This window comes from Sparus aurata, chromosome 7, assembly GCF_900880675.1.
Source record: "Sparus aurata chromosome 7, fSpaAur1.1, whole genome shotgun sequence".
NCBI lineage: Eukaryota > Metazoa > Chordata > Actinopteri > Spariformes > Sparidae > Sparus > Sparus aurata.
In genome coordinates, this window is record NC_044193.1 from 16,049,195 (window position 1) to 16,075,016 (window position 25,822).

Genomic DNA, 25,822 nt, shown 5'->3' on the forward strand with positions numbered 1-25,822 from the left:
ACGCGCCTGGATCGAGGAGGCTCCACCCATCGCTCCGAAAACCATGTGGCTCCCATCGCTCCTGTTGCTGTGCTGGAGGAGAAGAGAGAGAGAAAAACGTCGCGCTGTCTGAATGTGAGCACAGACTAGTGTTTGCAGCTCTCACCGCGCTCTCTATGGGCGAGGACGCGCGCCTCGGCTGATTAAATTTGGGGATCGGGTCCCCGGTGACAGGTGCGCAACGGTGCGCAGAGAGGATGGGCAGACGTGAGGCGGACAGAAGAGGCGCGATGACCACCAGCCACCACTCCGAGCTCGGCTGTCTGCAGGACGCGGCATCCGGCGGCCGCCACGCCGGAGAGGAGACCTGCAGGATGGGTGCTCGCCGTCCCTGCACGACCCCGGACGCGGAGGCGGAGGGACGGATGGAGGTGAAGAAGCACCAGCACAAGCACAACTTGAAACACCGCTACGAGGTGATGGAGACCCTGGGGAAAGGCACCTACGGGAAAGTGAAGAAGGCGGTGGAGAGAGCGAGCCTGAAGACGGTGAGTTAGGGATTATTTCTCATGATGTCAAATATACAACGTGCGGTATCAAACAGGCTGCTGATGGTGCACAGTGTGCAGAATAATGCACAAGAGCTGCAGATAATGTGACGTGTTGAAGGGGCACTGTGTAGTTATGGAGAAGAATATCAAACTCAGAATTTGAATATGTACAATATTAATGAGGTAATAATACAAAGTTGAAAACATTCATTTTTGTCCTGTTCCCAGAGGAAAAATAGGTCCCCAGAACACTGTTTGAAGCAAGAAAGGTGGCAGGGTCCACCACGTACAAACAAAGTGAAACAGTGTGAAATTGTGTTGTGTGTTCATTCAGTCATGAAAACAGAGTTGTTTATTCAGTTTGTTTAGGCATAAATAAATGTTTCTCTTCTGATTAAAAATGTCTACACAGTGCACCTTTAATCATGTTTTTGTCTCCCTGGGAGGTATTCAGCAGCCCTCCTGGTGAGTTTGTGTGTTACCCATTGCTCATTGAATATTAATTTCGGAGGTGGAGTGCTCCTGGATGGTGTGTGTGCGTGCGTGCGTGCGTATCCACGTGCATGTTTGTGGGCCGATGCTGAACCCAGTTCTTGCTTCCTGTGTTGCCAGCCTGAGATGCCTTTGGTCTGACTCACTCAGCACTTGAACAAGAGGGGATAAAATTACGACAATAGGCCTCCTCCAGCAGGAGCCTGACTCGCCTCCACCAGCAACACCATCACATGAACATACTCAGACAGACGCAATAACACGATACGTACTAGTTCAACTTTACACTCTTGAATATCCAGGCTGCGGGATTACGCTTTGAATGATCGGGGTCGGGGTGTTTTAATCCCTACAATTCTGCTCTGATCCGAGCACAAAGAGACAGATACCAACGTCAGCCTTGAATTCCCCTTCTGTTTTTTTTTAGTAAACAAACACACTGTAATAGGGATAATCTTTTTTGCAATCAGATTGTGGGAGTGAGACTGGGTTAATTCCTCGGGCTGCTTTCACTGTAACTCGGAGACCTACATCTACATTCAAGAGAGAGAGAGGGAGAAGTGGAGAAAAAAAGAAAGAAAGAAAGAGGGGTAGGTAGGAGATTGATGAAGAATATACAAAGAGAGGGGAGCAGAGAGAAGAAGCTTTGCAGTGTGTGTGCGTGTGTGTCTGCGCAGGGTGAGTGGGTTCGGTAGGACAAGGGGAAAATGCTGAATTCTTTAAGCGAGTAGCCAGCACATACCAAGGATTCCTTGAAACAAAACGGACATTATTTTTGGAAACAAGACCGGTGGGAGCGGGGGCTGTTGTTTTAGTGCGGGAAGGAGGTAGAGGAGGAGACAGGAGGAAAAAAAGAGGAGGAAGAGGAGAATGTCTGAGATGCAGGAGGTGAATGTGACTAATTTACAGGAAGGAACAGAAGGAGAGGATGATGAATGTGGGTCTCAGGTATGCAGGGTTGTTATTCTGTGCTGTAGGTCACTTACACTGGCTGGTAGCCTGAGTTTAAAAAAGTTGAATAGATAATGAATTATGATGTTATTGTTCTGTTAAATGTTTTCTAAAAAGTGACATCACTTCTGAGAAACAAAAACCCACTCGCAGATGTGTTTTGGTTCCTGTATCCTAAATGAATTGATCGGTTCTTCGGAGGATTGGGATCCGCTGTGCAGGAAGACCAAAAATAGCCAGACCATGTTGCGAGTCAGATCAAAGCAACAGTTTGACAATTTGGGGAAACCTATTTAGTTTTATTTCTAGCAAGATGTTAGCTGAGAAGATTGATACCAGCGAGGAGGCAGCTTGTTTGCTTAGCTTAGCATAAAGATTGAAAACAGGAGGGAAGAGCCGGCTTGAGTTTAAGGAAATCTGACTACCAGCAACTCTAAAACCTAAATGGTCAACATGTTTGTTTGAGCGTAAAATAAGCAGGTTGTGGTTGTTACAGGGTAAGATGTTTGCATGACTGTCTGTTGGCCGAGGGGTTGGGCTCATTACTTTTGAGGGCACTGACAGAAATACATTGATTCTGCCGAGCACTGTTTCACATCTAACCTGAGGAAACGCAGAGTGAAACATAAAAAATATCCAAACTGTCTTGGTTGAGGCTATCTGAGTGAGAGGAAAGTACTGAGAAAAGGCCCGGCTGGGTACCAAGACCGAATTACCAGTGGTACCAAACCCTAGAGAGCAGTGACCTCCTTAAGTCTTGTCATCACCAGCGGAGTCTACGGGAAGTCATTACGCTGAGCCAAGCACATAATTCCCACCAAACCACAAATGAATATAAGTATTGAAATGGTTTCATATAATCAGAGTCGATATTTAGAGATGGGGTTAGAGATAATTTTGTCAACACTAGACGGCAGGGAGATTTTGCTGCTGACTACAGCTTTATAGTGAATAGTGTGCTGTTTCTCTTCAAATGTTGCCACAAAAAAGCCAACCGTGCCAGTTTTAGATTTCCGTGAGTACATTTGAACATCGGTATTGAAACAGTATATTGTCCGGCCCTACTTGCACGTGTCTGTTTTGCCGTCATCAATAAGCAGTACTCCAGTCGTACCAGTTCCTCGTTATGGCAACAAGAGTGTGTTTGTAGCCGGACGACGAGGTCAGCGGTCTACTTGGCAAGGAGCCTGTTTAATCCTGCTGTCAAATCTTTCACAGATGCAGCAGGGAACTTCGGCGATGCTCAGGGCTGATGTGTACTTGTACTGTGTGTGTGTGTGGATGCATTCATAAGAATACAAAGACAGGAGGTCAGTCAGTGGCCACCCCCAACCCCTGTCGTGACTTCACACACACACAGACAAAACGCCTGCAATAAGTCAGCAATCTAAAGATTTATGGAGCTGGGGAATAGTTTATGTCAGCACACAAATATGAAGAAGAAGATGAAGAAGAGGTGGGAAGGAAAACAAAAATCTTGGCTTTGCCATCACAACATGTCACTTTCCTCTGACAGTTTCCTCCTCTGGTTTCCTCCGCTACACACATTTGCTAATAAGAATATCTGATTACATCCGCATGACTCACACACATATCTTCTTATGTGACTCTCCGTGCATCCTGTTACCGTTTGGCGCTTTCGGCCGATATCTCACACGCAGGATGAACAGTGAGACATTGTTACTTTGGAGGTCACGCTTAGACATGACGCATATGCGGCACATTTGCATGCAGAAGGGTGAGATCATACACGCACATTCACACACTTCCGCTCTCACACATATGCCCATTTAAAAAATGCTCTTAGTGCCCCGAAGGCCGAACAATACCCGGAGTGTGTCTCTCGTCTTTATGGCCTCAATGCCATGGTCGCAGTGGTAAAAGAATGCAAGCCTTTCTGCCCCGAGTCCACACACTTTGACTTGCTTGATCCATTCTTTTCACCTGTTAGCTGCCAGCTACGTCCTCCCTCTTCATCCCTGTAGTTTATTTCATAGTCTCCCCTTTCTCCTTTCTCACTTTGCTTTCCCAGCCAGCAGGTATTTGGGTCAGAAAACATTCACGAGCATGCAAGCGTACATGCGTTAATAGCCCCCCCGAGCTCAGACATGCGCCCTTTCAGCTGACAGCAAATGAATATGCATGGCCTAATCTCCGACCCAGCAGCCAGCACCTCTGGATGGAGATGCCACATACACACACACTCACACACACAAAACCCTCGTATCTCATCGCTTGTATAACGAAAAGATACAAGCCTAAAAAATGTTCTCCTTCACTGGATAGCGTCACAGTCGAGTCCCTGGAGTGTGTTTGTCTTGTGTGTTGCATAACTATGGCAGTTGATGGAGCGTGTGAATTGTGTCTTCCAAAGTCTCAGGGACGTTTTTCCCCGGCAGCTGAGAATGCTGGAGTTGTGGCCCAGAGGAGAGGCCCTGCTCATCCGCTGGGACATTAAAGGGGTCAACAGGGTTGTGCAGCGGTACGATCAGGGCTATGTTAGAATTTCAGCCCCTCAAAGTCGTCCTGGAACCTCATCCGCACATTCTGCTGATTTTCTTTATTCCTAATTAGGACACTCTGATGCCTATTTGTCTGTGTACGGTGCCATTTTGGTGACAGCAACTCCAACCAAAGACGTTTAGGGGCTCGCGTTTCGGTGTCTATGTGTGTGTTTGGTGGTTTGGCGGGTTGCATTGGGGTACAGCAGTGGATTAATGAAGTAGAGTGTGAACAGTGCAGCTGTCAACCTTCTGCCTCTGAGCGTGCTCAGATCACAGGAGATCTGCTCTCCACCATCCAGGCCTTAAAACCCTCATAATCACCTCTAATACCTACAGATTTGATTTGGGTATGTTTGTATATGTGTACCAAGCAGTATGTATATTTTTGTTTTCATGCAGGTCTGCATTTATACTATTGCATTTTCTCCAGTGTGTTTGTCCTTATTGGTATATCAAGTTGTTGTGAGGGAGGGGAAGGAGAAGAGAGGTTAAATGATGTGTTTTCAGAGGAGCTAGTGAAATAGGATCCTGTGTTTACTGGCACCGGGTCTTCTGTGAAAATTGGCAGCAGCAACAAGGCTTGCTGTGTCACTAGGGGAACATGCGCCTCCGATAACCTACAGCTGCTTTCTTGTTGTGGAAACATGACCTTCAGAGCTTTGTTGAACTTTTTAAAGGTTGACTTTCTACACTTAAGCACTAGAGTGATCAAAACGTGTGATTTGAACACAAAGGTTCAAATAAGCTAGCGCAGATTTGATAATTTGCCTTCCCCCCTCAGGTGGCGATCAAGTCGATCCGCAAGGAGCGCATATCAGACGACCTGGACAGGATTCACATCCAGCGAGAGATCGAGATCACCGCCTCCCTCCGGCACCCGAACATCATACGCTTCCACGAGGGTAGGTCTGCAGACACAGCGCACGCACATGGTGCACAGGTCCCAAAAATATACTTGTGAGTCATTACTTTTTATTCTCGGTACAGATCGGTGATGTTGTGAGAGAAAAATGGGTGTCATGCTCCTTATCACATTACTCTGGAGTGTAGTACGACAGCGCCCATTAGGGATATGCCAATCCAGCATTTTTCTGATTGTTGGTATCAGTGATTCTTTTGTCTGGGACAGCACTTTACTGTAATGCACCCTTTGAAACAAGGAAAGCACGACACTTTGGCCATATCAGGATGTAACAATATCACTGATTTTATAATATTGATATATTTCTCAGCTGCAGCGCGAAGCAGGAGAAAATCCCCACTGCGACACAACCTGAACATTTATCCATACATTGCAAACTTCCAGCCTCTCAATTATTCATGTCTCCCTTTTTTCTACACATGCAGAATAGCGGCTCCCATTGTTGCACAGTAAAGGCAGCATGCACCAGCACTCATGTAGACACATCTGCGTAACTCCGCGCTGTAAATGTGTCCTGTGCAGTGTTCGAGAGCCGGGACAAGATCGTGATAGTGATGGAGTACGCCAGCAGGGGGGAGCTGTACGATTACATCCAGGAGCGGAGGAGACTGCCAGAAACAGAAGCCAGAGTCATCTTCAGACAAATCACATCTGCTGTCCACTACTGCCACAAGGTATACACACACACACACACACACCATGACATGTTGCAAATACACAACTGGAATTCAGTCGGGAGCCACATGCAGGCACGTGTTGAGTTTCTATGCTGTGGCATTCAGTTGTGAACAAGCAAATACAGTACCACTAAATCCACTAAATCCTAATCCTGCAGGAAAAACTTGACTCGAGTTTTTCAGATCTCTCTGGGTTAAGAGCGCATTATCCCCTGGTTGTTTTTTACAGTCACACACTGACACATTTAACAAACAAGTTGCCTGAATGAGCTTCCTTTGGCCCTCCGCTTTACTGTAAGTCCTGGCAAAGGAACAAATTCCTCTTTGTTTGTATTGCTGTGTACATGAAGTCAACTGCAGTGCCAGAAAATAGGAGTTATCAAGTAAAATACATCAATCCTATTAGTACAGGAGTGCGGTACAGAAGCAGCGAGGACGCGTGCCTTGAAGTCAGCTGAGTTGGACGTGACAGAGATGTTTTTGTTTTCATATCAGTCTAATTTTGGCCGTCGAGCTTCCTCGTGAATCCTTCACCTCAAACCCGGTCACTCAGCTGCTGCAGCTTTACAGAGGGCAGGGAGGTGGATTTCGTGCTCCTCGTGCCCTTGAATATTGTCCCAAAATAGACATGAATGTTCCGGCATGAATGAATTATTGAATGTGCCTCTGAGGTATGCAAGGCGCACGGAGGGATTATCGAGGCTTCAAGAGAAAGAATGAAAATAATTCCGAGTCATTTGATGCTTTTTTTCCCCCCGCCGCAGTGTTCATAGTCGTTTAAAAATAGCAAGAATAATAACCTGGCTAACCACATGAGTCTCTTGCTCACGATTTTTCTTTCCCCTTCTCTCTGCAATGCGCACACTCTCATGCTCACATTCTGTACATGCTGTGCACAAAACATGGTCGGAGGTCAAGGGGTCATTTCCTCCACTTAAGTGCTCTGAAGAGGATGTGATTAACCAAAGAATGGAGGCGATTGTGGCTCATTAGCCCGCGGCTTTAAGAGAAACTGACAGCAGCGTTTTAGGTTTCGCTGCCTCACATGGACGGCTTCCTGGGTGGCCACCGTTGTCTGTGGCAGCATTGTCTCTTCTACGATTTGCTACCCAGGAGACATGAGTGATCCCGCAACAAACTCTTCCTCCCACTCGAAACAGCTGTCCACGCTCTGTTGTGGCCTCTCGTTGGCTCCCAGGTGCTTAATGCCGCCAGGAGATCAAATCACATCTCATCAGATGAATTAACCCAAACAAAGCACTTCCTCCCGCCTGTCGATTAAACAGCGAGAGCCTTTCTCGAGGCCCTGCAGCACGAGGCCCGAGTGGAATGTTAATGGTCTTAAAATTATAAATAAAAAGACGGAAAAACGCACCGAGCACCTCAGGTTGGGTTTATATTGTAAACTTCACACCCTGCAGTGGTGTGCTTGCATGCAGAGGTAAAATATTTGACGGTAAACTCATGTGCCTCTGCTCTCTTTGCAGAGCGGTGTTGTGCATCGAGACCTCAAGCTGGAGAACATCCTTCTGGATCAAGATCTGAACGTAAAGGTAAGCTTGATAAGATGTACACAAGCCTTCATATCACTTCCCAATAGAGGAAGGAAAATAAAAAAAACAAGACAGAATGAAAAGAAGATAAATCCTCTGACGAAAGCGGTGCTTGCCCTGAGCACACTGGCTCATCCGAAGACCCTTGTTAAACTTTTTTGTTTTGGAACATGAAGGCGTACATCTTTGTGACACACACCGATGCATTCCAAGATGCCACATATTTCCACTGATATGTATTAAGCATGCTGGAATGAAGCCTCACGTAGTGCAGCTGGTAATAAGATGCACACAAACTGCACATTCAGAGCAGACGTTGGAGCACATTCTGCCCACACTCATTTTTACTGTGTTGTTAAACCTGGCATACTGAACCAGCACAAACATACTGCCAGGTCTTATAAAAGAACCCAGGGGTCATTTATTGCCTTATTTGGGTACTCCTCTCCATATATGGGAGCTGTGTACGGCCAAAGGGGAATGCAGGGAATTTGATGGCAATCGCGCCAGTTGGAGGGTTCTAAGTTCGCTCCGTCTGTCCGTCAAAAGAAAACACCATACCTCTCAGCGGCTCTTCATTCATTGTGAACCTCAGGTTCACCACATTGGCCCCTTGCAGCAACCACTGCAGGAAATGCCCAAGCCTCCATGAAATGCATGTACGTGTTATGTGTGCACAATAGCCGCCTAAAGGGACAGTTCACCAAGAAATTAAAATACAGTCATCGCTCCACTCAGCCCCATGATGACGGAAAATCAGGTGAACTTGCATGGTCCACAAAACATTTTCTGGAACTTGACAGCAAAATGGAATTGCGGCATGCTCCAAAACAAGTGAAGTAGAAGGGTAAAAACCAACCAGATAAAATTGTAGGCACATGTGGCTAAATGTTTATCTTGACAGGTTTTAATTTTACAATAAACTTTTACCAAATTGTTCTTTTAATGGTTGCCGTTGACTGATTTTATCTCTAAAGTTGCAGCGAGTGAATTGTTTTTCTGTTTTCTGAACTAAGAGTTTGTTTAATATAGTCATGTACTATTATAGATAGCACCAGTAGAGAGACGAAAGGAAACATGGGAGAAAGAGAAGCAATAAAGGTTCCTGTTCTGACCAGACTGAATCAGCTGATAGATTCATTGGAAAAGAGGTACAAACACAAATTAGATTTGATCTTAGCTCAGACAAACAGAACACAGACACTTTCACTTTTCTTCTCACATCATGTTATCACAGGAATCTCCAAAGACAGTTCAGAAATTTGCCCCAGTAGACTGCGAGGCACTGCAGGACAATAACCAGTGATCTGGTTCAGTCCAGCATGAGAGACTGTGGATTCTCTAACAGACCATGTAACGCCTAGGCATTTATAAAGTTGTCATTAATATGTAGGCTTTAGGAGAAAGAGTGTGTCTTATACAAGGCACTCAACACTGAGGAATGCCATCAGGAGCCTCACACAGATGTATCTCTGGTGGCAAAATGAAATGGCACTGCTGGACACAGAGCAGCTTACACAAAGTAGAGCTGTATAAACCACATACTTACGAAATGAACTGCTGTATACATATTGTCATCATCCATCTGTGAGGTCTCTGTTCCCCGAACCTCTGTGCCACGGAAATAAAGCTGTCACACTGATTATTTTTAACGCCGGCGGGGCTGATAGAGGGCTGGTGTTCATGCGAATAATCTCTTCAGATAGAGAGGAGCCTCTGCATGTCTGCGTATGGCTCTCGCCGCCTCGAGTGAGTGATTGTTCCGTTACGTGAGCGTAAGCAGCCTGATGTTTTTGGCCCCTCTTCGCTTTTCCTCACTCACACTTACTCTGGCAAAAGCTCTGCATACCTATTTTTGGCCCCCTGAAAACGGAATGGCTTTTAGTTATTGTGTTTTTGCCACGTGGGTAGGAGTTTGCGTCAGGTAATCACCGCACAGGAATCTGGATTGCGTGAGGATGAGTGTGGCTGTCGAAGGAAACGAGGAAGTGACATTTGTGAAGGGTCCAGTGTGATCAAATAGGCCGGACACAAAATCATTACAATCTAAATGAATTATTTTATCCCCTCTGCTCCTCTCTAGCTGGCTGACTTCGGCCTTTCCAATCATTTCCAGAAGGGCTCTCTGCTGCAGACTTACTGTGGAAGTCCGCTCTACGCTGCCCCAGAGATAGTGAAAGGGCTGCCTTACCAGGGCCCAGAGGTGGGTCAACACACCTTTTTTCTCCTGACACACAGTTTGTTAGTCTTTATGTCATTAAACCACAGTGTATTGTTCATATCGATTGATGCCTGATTATGTATGTTGACTTGAACAATGCAGCAAAACCAATAGTGAACTGCTGTAAAACCAAAACAAATAGTTGAGAGGTGGTAAAGTGCAGAGGAGAACTAGTCAGGAGATGATTCTGTATTCGTTCACTACCACTAGCGACACCTTTCTCATTATTTGGTCAATTTCTGCATACATATGTATTAGTGTATCTCCAAAGTACTGATTTAGCTTTGCATATACTGCAGAAGAACCTCAGTAAATGGGTCAGGCGAAATCTAGTTTTCAGCATCTCAAATATCAGGTTTTGTGACGCTGAATGTTCTAGAAATTAAAACAAGAGGCACATTTTTTGACAGTCCTAACAACATTTATTTATTCCTCACTTAAAATGACATCAAATCATGCAGCACCTCATTGTATTAACCCTCAGAGACCAGTGAAGTGCAGTGAATGGGATTTATCCAAGAACATCTTTATCATTGACAAAAACAGCTACACTTCCTGAGGTGGTGTTTTCTGATTCATCCTTTCCCAGACAAGTGTTTTATAAATGAGTAAGGCTGACACAGGGTTCTGAATCATCAATGATGTGTGGCACCTGATGCTGACGAGGGTTAAATCATAGTAATGTGCAATGTATAGTCTTCATTGTGTGTGTGTTTTTGTGTGCTAGGTGGACTGCTGGGCTCTGGGGGTGTTGCTCTACGCCCTGGTGTACAGCAGCATGCCATTTGATGGTGCGAGCCACAGCACGCTCACAGAGCAAATCAGACAGGGCCGCTACCGCAGGCCCAACCCCCCCTCAGGTAAACCTTCACTGTCCGATGCAATTGCTTTTTGTGTTGTCCTACATTCATTCAGCTAATTTACATTGTTTTGGTTGGTGTGGCTGCTATAAATAACCGCCGACTCTGCTCCCTCCAGACGCCTGTGCTCTTATCGACTGGTTGTTGACAGTGCGTGTGGACGAGAGGGCTACGATAGAGGACGTGGCCAACCACTGGTGGGTGAACTGGGGATATGAAGAGAGTGTGTGTGACTGCCCTTCATCCCCGCATCAAGAGTGCCCCTCCCCGCTGCTGGCTCGCTACATCGACTGGCAGAATCGGGTCGCAGCGACCGGCAGCATGACGGTTGATCCCGAGTGCCTCCCCTCGGACTCCTCCTGTCCGCCACAGCTCGCTCCCCATCCCTTTTACTTCAGCTTACCGCTTAAGAGCGACCGAGGGGGAGGAGGAGGAGGAGGAGGAGGAGGGAGGATACGTGGGGGAAAGTCGAGCCTCAGGAAGTCTCGCAAGGAGAATGCAATTCCCCAGACTGCACTGGGAGCTTGCGGTGGTGTTTGTTCGTCAGCTGCCTCCTCTGCTGCGATCTCCGCCACCTCCACCGCTGAAAGAAAGAAACCTAAAGGTATTCTCAAACCCCAGCGGAGTTTTGACTTGGTCTTTCACAGCCCTCCTAAGGAAACCTCTCCCTCACAACTATGTATGGCTGCTCCCCAGCCTTATCGAATACACACACTTCCCCACACACACACTGATGTGCTGTCCACCAGTCTGCCAACTCCCTCTACATTCAGTCAGCCCTCATCCAAAATGCCCAAGAAGGGGATACTAAAGAACTTGTATGGAGGGGAGTCGGGTTATGGTTCATCTTTAGAGAGAAGAATCTCTGGAACGGGAGGTAAAGACAGTGATGCAGGTGATTCGTGCTCCCACAAACAGCAAATCCGTCTCCCAGCTGCAGAAGACAGCCCCACCATGCGCACGGAGGCCGTGAGAAGAAGGAAGGGCATCCTCAAACGTAACGGCAAGTTCTCTCGCAGTCTGGATCTTCCTGATGACCACCACTCTTCAGCCCCGTCGATATTCCCCGAGGCCCTCCAGCAGCTCCTCCACGCCACGGGGGGAGCTGAGGGACGCCGCAGCCGCCCCTCCAGCGTGGTGAGTGAGGACAGCCTCTTCTCCTCCGATTCCTTTGACTTACTAGACCTCAGCGCACAATCTCGTCGTAGGATTTTCTCCCGGGGGATGCAGCACAGTGCCTGCAGCTCAGAGGAGGACCTGGAGCAGCTCAGAGCGGAGGCCGACAGGGTCGGTGGAGACGCAAAAAAGCACAAGGAAAGGCAAACATAAGTCTGAGGAATGAAGGACGCATCAGTTCTTTAGTTCACTTCTCTGTGATAATCACTGCCTGCCATCTTGAAAAGACTTCAATGACTTGTGTAAATGTTGCATGTTGAGTACATAAACTGTATGTACTGTAATCTGCACTGTTATCATTGACATTTAAGTTTTGTTCTAAATGCAGCATTCAGAATCTGACAAGTCACCTAGTGACACCTGAAGGCAGCCCAGGATGTGTGGAATTGCAGAGATGGGACCTGAAAGTTGCAGAGCTGACAGTCTGTTCAATGACCCCAGTCTGACCCCACCTGCACAACAGATCCTCTTTTGTAGATTGGTCCGGCAGAATTCTATTCAGACGTTTCCTGAAAGTTCGTTCGCTGAAATCTGATTACATTAGCGCTACAGGTCTTTGGAAACCATCTTGGATGTGTGGTCACATGTATCAGTATGTCAAAAGTGACAATAAAACCAACAACTCATTTAAAGTGTGTTTCCATCCACCTGCTTTTTACGGCCACTTTGCACATAAAAATATGTATTGGAAACACTTTTTACCTTCAGCTGAGGTTGAAGTCTTGGTGTTTCAACAAAAGTACAAATGTGATCAAGTTCAACTGAAAAAGTGTTGGTAAAAAACACTAACGGTCCTCGAATTGATACATAAAACCACAAACATATCTTTCACATTTCCATCATTGTCTTTTTCGGGGGTTTGACTGACGCTCAAGTTCTGTGGGGTTGTCAATGGCACCTGATTGGTTAATTAGCTCCGTACACTGTTTATCTTGATGCAACAATGGTAGTGACCAGAAACACATTTGTGCTACGTTTGAATGGAAACCTGACTATTAACAGCTCTATTGCGAGGCTTAATTCAGCTAAAATAAAGTCTTGTGATACTTCAGGGTAACACCTTTCTTTACCCTATTTTATGACTTCTATATAAACATTTCATAAATGGATTTATAACTCACTAAAATTTTGTCATAAGCAAATTAAGGACGTTTTAAAGGGTAACTCCACCATTTTTACACATTAAAGTGTGTTTACAGGTCTTGGGGAGTACTACTGTATAGTGTTTATGGATGTACAATGTTGTCAACAATATATATTCTCCTATAAAGATATGTTATACCTGTGTTTCACTATATTGTCATTTGTTGTTTATTTGCCAGTCTCCACTTTTTGGTGACACAGGGGGAGTTATAAGTTGTTGACTCATGTAAATAAATGCTTATATCTGCATAGAACTTCAACTTGGTGTGCTATGAACCGTTCATTTGATGTTTATACTGTATAATGTCTCAACACACTCTAACAGGGGAAGTTAAAGTGAAGTGTTTCCTGTTTCACCACATGTTATTGTGTATGTTTGTATTACTCAGTAATGTACTGTGCACAATTTGCTCCTTTGCACCAACAGACACAGTGTGTGAACAGCAGATGGATCACATCCCTTTTTAACCTTGACATCATCGATGCTGCTGTGGACATTGAAAAAAAAAATGTATGCAGTAGATGTAATTTCTCTGTCATTTTCATACTGTGAGGAAAGAATTCTCTGAGCTTTGTTCAAGCATTTCATACTTTTTTGGTGTTGTTTTGTTTTTTTGAAAAATGTAATAAATTATGTGAAACCGAACAGTTTCCAGTCGTTTTCTCTAGAGACGACAAGAGAAGCAGCAGGAGATGAGAGATGAATGAGCACATACAGCTTTATTCAAGATGAATATGAAGCACATATGTTGTATCATGGATAAAAAAGTGGAAATTTTAGGACAAATCACCCTTTAAGTTCATCTCTAGACTGAAGGATGTTTTCTACTTTTGGACCCTGAACACAACACAATACAGAATTCAAAGAACGCTGTTTATGAGAGGCCAAAAGCATTTAATTGACTTCCAGAGTCCTGTGTCTCCATAAACACAGAGCACTATCTGCCCCACACACTGTTTTCATTATGGCTCATGTAAGAATGCATTTGAGAGAGAAAACACTCAGCAGAGGAGGTCAGATGAGACTTTAGTGAACAAATGAAATACTGCTTAAGCTCTGAGGTTATTTACTAACTTTACCTCATGTTCTGTTGACCTTTTTTTTGATCATTTAGTGTACGGAGAAAGAATAATAGGTGCAAAATTACATGTTGGAAAAAGTTAAGGAGTGAAGCATTGAGTATGACGCATGCATGGATTCCCTTTGTTTCCTTTACTGGCTTTCACCAAGTGCTTTTCTAAACACATAGCGCGTGTTTTGCAGGCCTCTCCTCTGTTTAATGGAGAGAGCCCATCAGCCCTGTCACCTAAAAAATCTCATATCTCCAGGTTTCCGTGCTTTGAAGACGATTATATTTCCCTCTAAGGACACAATTCTACAACCTCTTTAGATCATTAAGTTATTATGTGTTGTTTAAAAGCTTGGGGTCGCGTATTTCCTGAACAGCTTCCCCTTGTGGAGATGTTTTCACAGCGTTAAGATGAAACAAAGCGAAGCTCACCGACATGTCTTGTTTAGATTGGGATACATCTGGTATGGCTGACATACACAGAGCTTACTTTATACCACCCAGTTGCATGGTTTTAACTCATTTCAGTGTTCCAATGCATGGTCTGATGACTTTAATGTAGCTGGCTGATTGATGGCAGAAAAGCACTGCTTCATTTGAGCCTGTGGTGGATGAAGTCCAGAGCTGAGGTCTGATGGTGACAGCTCAAAACAGTCGTAATCTCCCATCAGTCACAAGGCCTCCACTCTGTTACACAACAGCTGCCATTTAACTATGTTTAGCTAATATTTACACTGCGCGCACATGACGGACAGTTGGTGTAAAAATGAGTGAATGTGAGTCAGGATAAATGGTAGTTCACGTTGTATCTGTCCAAGGAAATTTGTGGGACACCTAATCGCTGCTAAAAAAGATGGTGTAAACACAGGATTATTGCTGTATACTGGATATATTCGGCGATAAAGTGCCCCTTTGTAGCGACTTGGGCTCTGCAACAGGCAATAATGGGCTGATGAGTTCAGGTCACTGTCATCGGTTCTTACACAAAATGAAAGTAAAATTATAGAATCAAATGAAGTGAATTAAGAATTAATCTTACGCAGTTTCGTCAGTTTTGATGTGTTGTTGATCAGTGAAAATAAAATGTATTTAAAGCTCTGTTGTTACTTCAGTGATTTCCTCTCTAATACACTGATTTTAAACTCTTCTGACTTGTGACCCCTCAAAGAGACTGTCAACTTCTAGCTGTGACCTGTTACTAGAGAACTACTGGACTAAAGACTATTTGGCCAAATTTTATGTGGTGTAAATGTTGGTGTCCATTTGAATGCCAAACATCATAAAATAGTGTTGCTTCCCTCGTTCGCCACCACACTTGCACAACTCCTTTATGTTTGTGAGGCGGCTCTCTTTGTATCGTTCTTTTCTTCAAGTGTTTCCTTCACTTGTCTCAGAGGTAGCCGGTAAACAGCAGACGCTTTTTTCCAAAGTGACATGCAGTAATTCATACATGCACTGATGACGGTGGCTGCAATGCAAGGTGCCGACCAGCACATCAGGAGCAGTTTGGGGTTCAGTGTCTTGCCCAAGGACACTTCGACATGCAGACCATGGGGAATCGAACCAGCGACCTTCAGATAACAAGAATCTCACATGGAACCCGTCTTCTCTGTCCTGGTTGAATAAAGTGGGCAGGTATACCAGAAAATATCATTTCTTTTTTTACTGCATGAGCAGTAAACTGTTGGAATACAAAGATGTTTATCACTTATTGTAATGAAAATGAGCTTTAAGTGGGAAATATTATCCTTTTATAGTTGCCATTTACTGTTCATTTTAGGATTTTACCTAAAGAGTATTTAATGAGCTCTTCAAAAAGTATTCATTGTTAAAGATTAAACCGCTCGTTTCCAACCTTTTTATCTTATCAGCCCTTACAAAGCTGTGTCATTATGGGAACAATTCACATTTCAGATCACAAGTCTATACAGAAGTCACATCAAACCTAAAAAACAGAAAGTCAAATAATCATCTCCTCATTCATAATCATCTAACGACTCCTCAGATTTATCTTTTAAATTTATCTAATGTGTGCAACAACTTAGTTCCTCCCACACACCTTGTCGTGTCATGTTATAAAGAGTTACAATGGTTAATTTGAAATCTGATATGTAAGCAGACCTGAACAGTAAGCTGTATTGATCCAAATAATGGTCTCCTTCAGTGAGGGGCTCAAGAAACCAAAACGAAGACGTGGCTTTGATCGTCAGAGCCGGTTAACCGTAGTGAAACAGCAGCTTAGAGCATGTGAGCTGTGTGTGGGCCTCCTGTCAATCACACTGACAATTTAAACAGTATGGACTGAATGGCCAAGGACTTCAGAGATGATGAGGTATCCCAAATATCTGCAGTGGTTACTAATGCAAACCAGGAGGGAAGCGGTTCACAGCTTAGTCTAACGGGCCAAGAGGCTTTTCTTTCTGTTCCCTCACGTGTGGATGAAAGCACCGTTGAGTGAACAAAAGCAGCTGGACTTCACTGGTTGGTAGGCTGATTACTGGAACTCAGGCAGTAAGGGAACAGTAGCATTACAATGGAGAAACACCCACATGCTGAGGCTGCGAGTCCTTGAATATGTTCTTTTAGAGGACACAGCACCGATACTTGGAAGAAGTAGTAGTACGCCCGGAAAAAAAGTCAATCTATTCAATTTAACAGCATTGATTATGACTTTTTGTTTCACTGCTACACAGCAGTCATGTTGTGTTTTAACTCAACAGAAGTTGCTTTTTAATCACGGTCATAACATCTTGATGCTGCTACTAACAACCACTCAGCCTGGTCAGTTAACATTTCTGATGACAGACGCCTGTGTCTCTGAGGTTATGTGACATTAAAACAAAATGATATCTGACTGCACAGACAGCATCTTCAAACATCCATCTATGACCTCAAAACCAGAACATCTGATGATTCACTGCCGTTGATAGAGGCACAGCTATCATCTTCTCAGTCGGGATAAGACTGCAGGGGAATATCACATGTAACCTCGAGATATAGACTAATCTTTCTTCTTAAGACTTTAAACATATGTATTGCAAAAATGTAGAAAAAACAACTACCAAGCTCTTTTGTTGGGGCACAAAAACTTCAGTATCAATCCAGGTTAAGCACAAAATGTATAACAAAAGATAAATGAGCACATAATTATGGTGGAGTAAAGCAAAATGACCCCTTAATAAGTGAACAACAGTGTCATCTTGTGGCCTTTTGGTGTAGTTGGCCAACATGTATAGTGTACAATGGGTACAAAAGGCTGTGTGCCTTTACGTAATTGTCCTTAGCCTATCTCGCAAAACGTTCATCTGATCTGCTTCGCACTCGGTGGGTGTGTTCCTGAGGACTCGAGGATGTATGAGTGAGATCAGGGGTGGGGTTAAGGCCAACCTTCTTGCATTCTGGGGTCAATTGACCAATGAAAATAACTAAAGAAAGTGTAAAAATGCTAAATATAAGCTAAATATAAGCTATATAAATATAAGCTAATAACTACATTGCCACCGCATGACTGTGACTATACATAACACACTCTAGTATCAATTGATCAGTCTAAAAGTTGGAAAGTTATACTGTTTGTATCATGTATTTAACGTAAGTACCGGTAGTAGGAAAATAATGTTTCAAAGCCTTTATTAAATTGGCATTAAAGACCAACAATAAAAAATGGCAACATTTTGACTGGAAGGTCTTTGTCAGGTTGTGTGGAAGGAAAGAGTGTTCACTTACTTATTTGAAAAGAACAATTTTACATGTGCTTTTATTGCAAAAGTTATTATTAGTTATTGTAGCAAAGAAAGTGCTCTTTTAAACTACATGAACTACAGTCCCCCTCCTTCTTCCCTAATCAAACCTCTTTTCCTGCCAGCTTTTGAGTTGGTAACTGTCGTGCCACCTATGTACAAATCATAGTCAAGCACAAAAACAGATCTCTGCCAATAAGTGCATTCTAGATTTCAGTGTGTGCAGTTGTGGCCTTTATACCATGGATCTGACCTATGGAGGATGATGTGTTAAACAATTAGGCTTCTCTTCCTTTTTATGAGGCCTGCCGCTCATTGGGAGTGGAGGTACAATATATGGCACCTAAGTTGGCTGATGCCAGGGCGCTGTTTGGGGGGGAAAGGTTAGGACAATTCCAAAAATAGGTAAAAATAAAAAATAAAAAAGTAAAAATAAAAAACTAATATGAAATTATTAAACCATCATCATTGAATATATTTCAAATCTAATAATAAAATTACTGATCTCTTTGTTTTTACTTGTTTTTGGCAGTAAAAGTTAAATATCCCCATTGACCAAAAAGTAAACATCCATATTGACCCACCACCCCCCTGTATCTGCATGAAATGGTTTGGTCCTGCCTTAGCGCACTTATTAGTGACGGTGTTTAGTTGCAGTCAGTCAGTTGATGCGCCAGAGGGTCATCACAATGTTCCCTAAATCAAAATCTGGTTTTCAAAAAAGGAAAGAGAGGAAAGAGAAAGAGGATCAGCAAAGGAAAGGGTGTCAATCTGTAACCCAGTTTTTCACCAAGAAAGGTGGGTAGCCATCAGTCTGTGAGTTGTATTAACCTGCTGGCTTAATGTCCATAGTAAAATAAGCTAGCTAGCTACAGACTAGTGTTAGCCTACAGTTCATCAACATTTAATCAGTGCAGGGAAACGTTTAGCAAGATATTCATATTAAATCATTTCCCTGCCCCTTTTAGCAGACTTAACAACAGATGAGTCAGCAGCAGCCCAGTCTCCCCATAACTGTCCCTCCCTGTCCCAGTGAAGAAGGTGAGCAACACTGTGTTCAGTGACATGACAGTTAGCATCATTGCAGGGAGTCTGAAGATTTCTGTCTCTCTTGCCCTTTTTACCATTACAAAAAAGAAAAGGAAATATTTATTAATGACAGAAATTCAAACACAAATTATTTTCTCACATAATGATCAATGAGGCAGAGTATAATAAAAATAAACATGTTGTTCGAAGAGATACGTCAAGTGCATCAGCAGCAGCAGTCAGTCAGCCCCCTATGAAATAAAAATAGCCTATAATCCATATTTATTTCAGAATGATTTTAATGTATTAAAAAACAGTTTTTTTAATAAAAAGAGCACATGTATGTTTATATATGATTTAGTTCAAATTCAGCTATCACTTAAGTAAAATGTTTGGTCAGTAGTTTGGGACTCTGACCTTCCTGCTTTGCAGTAGGAACAGAGGAGAACATTTCTGGTGCATGCAGACTGTGTGACTCAATACAACTCTCAGTACAATCAGAGAAATTTTTATATTTTCTGTAAATCAAAAGATTAAATCGCAACGACCATATAGCCTCATATATGCACCTTTTTCACCCAAAATCCAAAGCCACCACCTGTGAGTCTACAGTTGTGGAGATAAATAAGACCTGCATGCAGGACTACAAGGTTCTTTTCACAAATATGGGAATGATAGTCAAAAATATCATTAAAATGCAAAGTTTTATATAAAACAGCATCAAATGTCTTCGCCAGCCTATACAAGGGCCCAATGAGATTTCTTTTCACAGGGCCCAAAATCCCTGGCGGCACCCCTGGCTGATGCTCCACCATGTTTGCAGAAATGTGTGATCTTGCTGACAGACAGACACAGATGAAAGTGTTTCCTTCCACCCCTGCAAGGATGGCAGAAGTAACAATGATGATAACAGCTCATAATGTAATAATAGCTCATATAGTGAGGAAAGTGTTGCATTATTACATTATGAGTAGTATCAATAAGGCTCTTAAAGGAGAACTTTGGTCGATTTAAATATGCAGCTTCATTGCTCAAGCTACCCTTGACTTGCCAGTACCAAAGACGCGAACAAATTTGGTCCAACCATTACAGAGCTCCGTGAACGGAGACTTAGCATTGAACGCTAACAGCATGGGGTCAGAACTTTGCACTGTGTTTTAAGCATCTTAACATGCTCCACATCTCACACCAAAAGTTATGCAACATCAGCAGACACCTTACAACACAGCACTGTAGCATGTATGACTCAAACTGAATTAAAAAATAGTTAAAATAGTGTGTTTGTGCAAGGAGCTACTTACCTGTTTGTTGACATCCGTGTGTTCCGGTAGCTAGACCAAACTAGCATATCCATCGAGTGTACACTTAACAGGCTTAACAGGCTATTGTAAGGCTCATGGCTCATGACAGGCTGTAACATGGACATGTACATTATGAACATAAACACGCAAATGCTGGATTACGTTTCCGTCTCCGCCAGTGAGGGAGTAAGTGCACGCTCGACGGATTGACTAGTTTGGTCTGGCTACCGGAAGTTCTCCTTCAATGTAATAAGTTATTACATTATTACATTATGCGCAAAGCCCTTATTACGTTATGCAACTGTGATTTTATTACATTATGAGCCGATTATTCCATTATGAACTTTTATTACATTGAAATTATTACATTATGAGCCATTATTACATTATTAGTTGCTACAGTGTCTCAAAGGTTGTTGATGAATCCGTTACAGTGCAATTGGTGTGTATTTTGTTACAATATTTTTTTAATGTAACTCTTGATCACTTAATGTGGCCACACACATTTCTGATTTTATTGTAGGGTATTACAGTACCTTACATTTTGCACTGACACGCCATCAACACCCGACAAATCGGTGTAATTTTTCACAATTCTGTGATTTTGTTTTTTTTATAAAAGATAACACATCAAAATTGTTTTGTTTTTTTGCTCGAATCATTATTGAACAAGATCTATGGCACTCAGCGTTTTGTGCAGGACCGAATAACTTCTGTTCAGTGCCAGAAACAAGTTATGATAACTAAAAAGAGAAACAGCATGAATAAATGGGAGTCTTGTTTCAAAATAGCTCCTGGATTTTCTCAGAATATTTGAGGTATAAAATAGAAAACAGGACAGTGTGTGATCACTAGTGAGATCCTGTGGAGATGAATCCTTACAGGAACCTGTTTTTACCGGTATGGCAGGCTGCAGAAGGTTTGGCTGGTTAGTGAAACTTTACACAGCTCTGGCTTTTTGCTTATGCAAAAGATCTCAGATCTCACTAGTGATTAGAGAGTTTCCTCTTCACATGTCCTGTGTTCTGAGCTGCCTGCTTTGCATTAGGCTTTGCATTATGCTTTGCATTATGCTTTGCATTATGCTTTGCATTATGCTTTGCATTATGCTTTGCATATAAATAATTTTGCAAGTCTGTGCATACCACTGCCGTGTGTTTCAGCCTCTCGATGGGGATTATCACTGTGAAACCCTTCTGAAGGAAAATCTGAATCTGTTTAAATATTCTTTCTCCTCTCCATTTCTCTGACTGTCTCTCACTTGCTGAGGATGACGAGGCACAGTGGTACAGCAGAGACAGAGAAAAAGAAACAGTGTGAATAGAGGAGGGAGCCTTTTTTCAAAATAGCTTCAAAAATGTCTCAGAATATTTTGAAGAGTAGTATAAGAACATTTACAGGTATACATTATTTCAGCTGGGGGTCGACTCGTGTTTTTTCCAGTGCTGAACCTGATACTGATGATCAGCAATCCAGGACACCAATAATTGATAACTGAAATGGATATACATTTACAGGAAAAACTTAAAAATAAAAATAAAATGAAAATCTTATTCTCAAAGTTGAATGTAACTAACAACAATTTACTCATGTATTGTACTTGTGCACATTTTGGAGCTATGGAGGCCTCAGTATTTACATGTTCTGCTACTTAACACTTTCACTCCACTGCACTTATTTGATCAATTTAGCAACTAATTCCTTTCAATTTCAGATTATTCGGTTTGGATTGACTATTACTCGTCACAGTAGTGTTGTGGACTCCAAGACCATGGAGCGGTGACCGCAGGGTTAAAACTGAAAACGGGACATCGTCTGATCACTAGTAAGAGATGAATCCTTACAGGAACCTGTTTTTACCGGTATGGCAGGTTGCAGAAGGTTTGGCTTCATGAAAAAACTTTACACAGCTCTGGCTTTTTGCTGATGCAAAATATCTCATATCTCACTAGTGATTAGAGGGTTTCCTCTTCACATGTCCTGTGTTCTGAGCTGCCTGCTTTGCATTAGGCTGCAATTATCCACAGACTTGACCCCACCAAATTTTTTCTGGGCCGGAAATGGCAGCCAGCGACACTACAAGACTGCATTTTAATACCAGGTATAAAGGGATGAGTATGGGGATGACAGGGGATTCATGTATAAATGTTTGGTTTTTTTAAGTTATTCTTGCCATGTGATCATGTGACATTTTTTAGCTTTTTTTCCCCACAATGTTTTATAATTCTTGTGTTTATTTAGAGACAGTTTGTGAGAACCATCATTAACAAATGGTACACAACAATTAATCACGCTTCAGTTCTTAGCAGAGGCCTCAGTGTCTCAAAGGCTGTTGATGAATCAGTTAAAGTGTAGTTGGTGTGTATTTTGTTACAATGTTTTTTTAATCTAACTCTTGATCACCTGAAATTTGTGGCCACACAAATTTCTGATTTTATGGTAGGGCATTACAGTACCTTACATTTTGCACTGACACGCCATCAACACCCGACAAATCTGTGTAATTTTTCACAACTCTGTGGAAATTACATTTTTTTTAAAATGAAGCGTGAACACGAATCACGTTCGCGAACGTGAGTGACGGCGCGAACGTGAATTACGTTACCTGCTGAGAATCACGTTCGCGAACGTGAGTGACTTTTACTGTGCAGTAAAATCACTTAACATGATGCTACACAGATGTTAGCAACACAGCGCTAATTTTAGCAGTACGGTAACTGGACGTGAATCATCTCCTCTGCCCTGAGTGAGTGGGTGAGTGACACAGCGTCGCTTTCAGCACAGTACGTGAACAAGAATCACGTCCTCAGCAACAGTTCTCTGTATGCAGTAGGTTCGCGAATCATGAATGAATCACACCGCAAACGTGAATTACGTCCTCACAGTTCTCTGTGTGAGTCGCGGCAGTTCCACTCCCCGCCGGCATGCTCGCGGCTGAGCTCAACTGAACTGAGAAGGGAACGAATCAGTTCCTGAAGTGATTTCGTTCACTTCGTTCACTTAAAAGATTTGTTCGTTTGAACGACACTTTCGCGACCGACACGACACTAATTTGCTACAAGGACAGCAGTGTGCCGGCCTGTCTTTCTAAAACGGAGGTGTAATAATCCTCCTTTTCCAAAAGCCGCCTCTGAAGTAGGCGTAAACATGTGACGTGAAGCTCGAAGTTGGGCTGTGAACAGTGACAACGAATTTGACTTCAAAATAAGAGCTTTACATTGCACCCCATTGGAGTTTAGAACTGGGTTCTTAGCAGAGGGCTTTTAATTTGAAAGTAGCGACCATTCTTAGCTTGCCTACACAACAACAAGCTAACACAACCAAACAGCTACAGAGACCGAGGAGACGCTAGCATCTCCTGGATCTCAGCAGCTGTCCAGTTGTTCATCTTAATGTCCGCGGGTGAAATGAAGGACTGACTGCTGAATCAGCTGTTTCTTGGTTTTAAAACTCCAAGGCTGTGGGTCGCACAACAGAGCAGGTCATTGACACCTCCGCCCACCTCACACAGAGGGCGGCATATTGCCACCTCGTTTTAGATAGCAGGCAAGTAGGAAATAAGTGTACCCTCCGAGGCGGAAAATCGGCGGACCAAAACAGACACCCAATTTGCCGGCCTCTGTCTAAAACTGCGGACCGAGCCGCCAAAAGGACGGGCAAATTGGCGGCTTGGTGCCCTGTCTAAAAACGGCTTGAGACAGAGCGGAGCCGCAGCGGACAGAGAAGCGGCTTTAGGCTCAGCACACACACAACACCATATCACGAGGAAATGCGCATGGTAGATAACCGTGGCGTTTTTATACCGCCGTTTTTTTGACATCCCTTTGCACAACAGGAATTTATTTATTCAGTAAAGGTCCCATATCACAAAAAACACGTTTTCTCTGCTCTCAACATATATAAGCTGGTCCTCCCTGAGCCTGCCAACTCCCAGAATGAGGAAAACAAGCGAGTCCTGCATGGTCTCTGCAGCCCACCCACTGGTAACACGGCACTCCTACAGGCTGTTCAGATTCTGCTCCTTTCGTTACGTAACGAAAGGAGTCATTATCATAGGCCGACCTCCACTGCGCAGTGATAGGAGATATCAGAGAGCGGGGCGTTCATCCCAGAGGTGAAGTTCAGTGTGTCCAGCGGAGAGACAGCAGTGTTTCGCAACATTGTCGCTCAGAGCTAGACACGCAATTGCTCTGTTGTTGGTTGTAATAATCAACATAAGTGCCTTTATTCTGTCCCAGCTATAGAACAGAAGAGACAGTGGTTGCGTTTCATTTTTAACGACAACGTGCCGTCTGCGGTTCGTGTTAGCTTGTATGTGTGTGCTAACCACTTCACATCGGACTGCTTCAGTAATAAGGGTCAGTACAAAGCTGGCTTTGCCTCAACACTTACCCTCGTAAAAGGATCAGTCTCAACCATACCGGACCCAGCAACTGCACCGGAGCCACCGATAAGTGTTACCGCGGTTTGATAGTATTTACAGTTGCCGACGAGTATGATGAAGTCAGCTGGAAACTGGCTAACTAGTTAGCTACGCTTCAGTCCGCTATGCAATGGCGTTTGAAGTGAGTTTGATGTGAATAATATTCAACGGAGCTTGGTTGTCACAGTAAAAAGTCTGAAAAAGTGCAGACTGGAGACAGAGACGATGCTAACAGTGTCCAGGAGTTTGGAGACTGTGTTGGAGACAAACACAGCTTTCGCTAGCTGTTAGCCATTAGCTACATGGTAGTAACTGAAACAACACATACAAACAAACTAACATTATTCAGCTACACTAACCGTTCTGAAACGTCCTGCTGCAGCCGCAGAGTCTGTACTTCTTCCGGAGCCTCTCCTTCTGGGTCCGATTCTGGGTCAAACTGGTTCGGTTGAACGAAAAGATCTCCGCGAGCCATAGTGTTACATCCACTGTAAACATTAGCGCATGCTACCGTTAGCATAAGGGGCTTCCTCTCCCTGAGAGTGACGTAGCAGGAAGGGCTCCCCAAGTGGGCATTGACAGACGCGAGCTCATTAGCATTTAAAGGGGCAGGCACAGAAACAGAGTGCTCTGAATAGAGCTCAGCAGAGCGACTTTTAGACAGCTGGAATGCAGGACCACGATTGTGTTTGGGGCAATACATATCAAATACAGAGTTGTTGGACCTCTGACAGCTGTGTGAAATTGATGAAAAACAGTATAATATGGGACCTTTAAAAAAAACACACAAAAAGGGCACTTTTTAATACGAGGCAAAAGGGGCAGGGGCTCAAGGCACCCCTTGGGCCCTGTGTGTGCACGTGCCTGGTAATATGTTCAAAAGCAGACAGGCTGTAGGCAATAAAACTGGGATATAGATGCCGTGATAACCTTAGACCTTGCTAAGTTGTGGCTGGGAAAAGTGTTTAATCTCCATGTCTTTGTCTTGCCTTTTCTTACTGCTAGCTTGACTAACATCCTAGTCATCTGCACAGGTTTCACCATGCCGTCTCACAGGTGAACGATTTGTCGTGCTACCACTGTACCTAAACGCTGTTCTACAGAGCTTACAAACAGCCTGATTTTTGTACAACTTCTCATAACCCTTATAAAGTCCAAATCTCTTCCATACTTTTGATTTTAGATTTAATGGTGTATTGTAAATTTTGTCAGCTTTGTTGGACATGTTGC

General features: G+C 43.5%; 1 protein-coding gene across 1 annotated transcript; it reads left to right on the forward strand.

Annotated features, from left to right (window-relative positions):
• The first annotated feature begins 40 nt into the window (after positions 1 to 40).
• LOC115585544 (NUAK family SNF1-like kinase 1) lies at positions 41 to 13,675 on the forward strand. The gene is made up of 7 exons (XM_030423999.1): positions 41 to 527; positions 5,259 to 5,379; positions 5,922 to 6,073; positions 7,564 to 7,629; positions 9,713 to 9,832; positions 10,578 to 10,710; positions 10,829 to 13,675. The coding sequence occupies exons 1-7, from the start codon at positions 237 to 239 to the stop codon at positions 12,037 to 12,039; spliced, it is 2,094 nt and encodes a 697-aa protein (XP_030279859.1). The 5' UTR covers positions 41 to 236; the 3' UTR covers positions 12,040 to 13,675.
• The last annotated feature ends 12,147 nt before the right edge of the window (positions 13,676 to 25,822 follow it).

Excerpts from the sequence above, each read along its gene's own strand:
- LOC115585544 (XM_030423999.1), top strand. The coding sequence starts at position 237 with ATGGGCAGACGTGAGGCGGACAGAAGAGGCGCGATGACCACCAGCCAC. Across the intron at positions 528-5,258 it reads AGAGAGCGAGCCTGAAGACG|GTGGCGATCAAGTCGATCCG; the intron begins GTGAGTTAGGGA and ends TTCCCCCCTCAG. Across the intron at positions 6,074-7,563 it reads CTGTCCACTACTGCCACAAG|AGCGGTGTTGTGCATCGAGA; the intron begins GTATACACACAC and ends CTCTCTTTGCAG.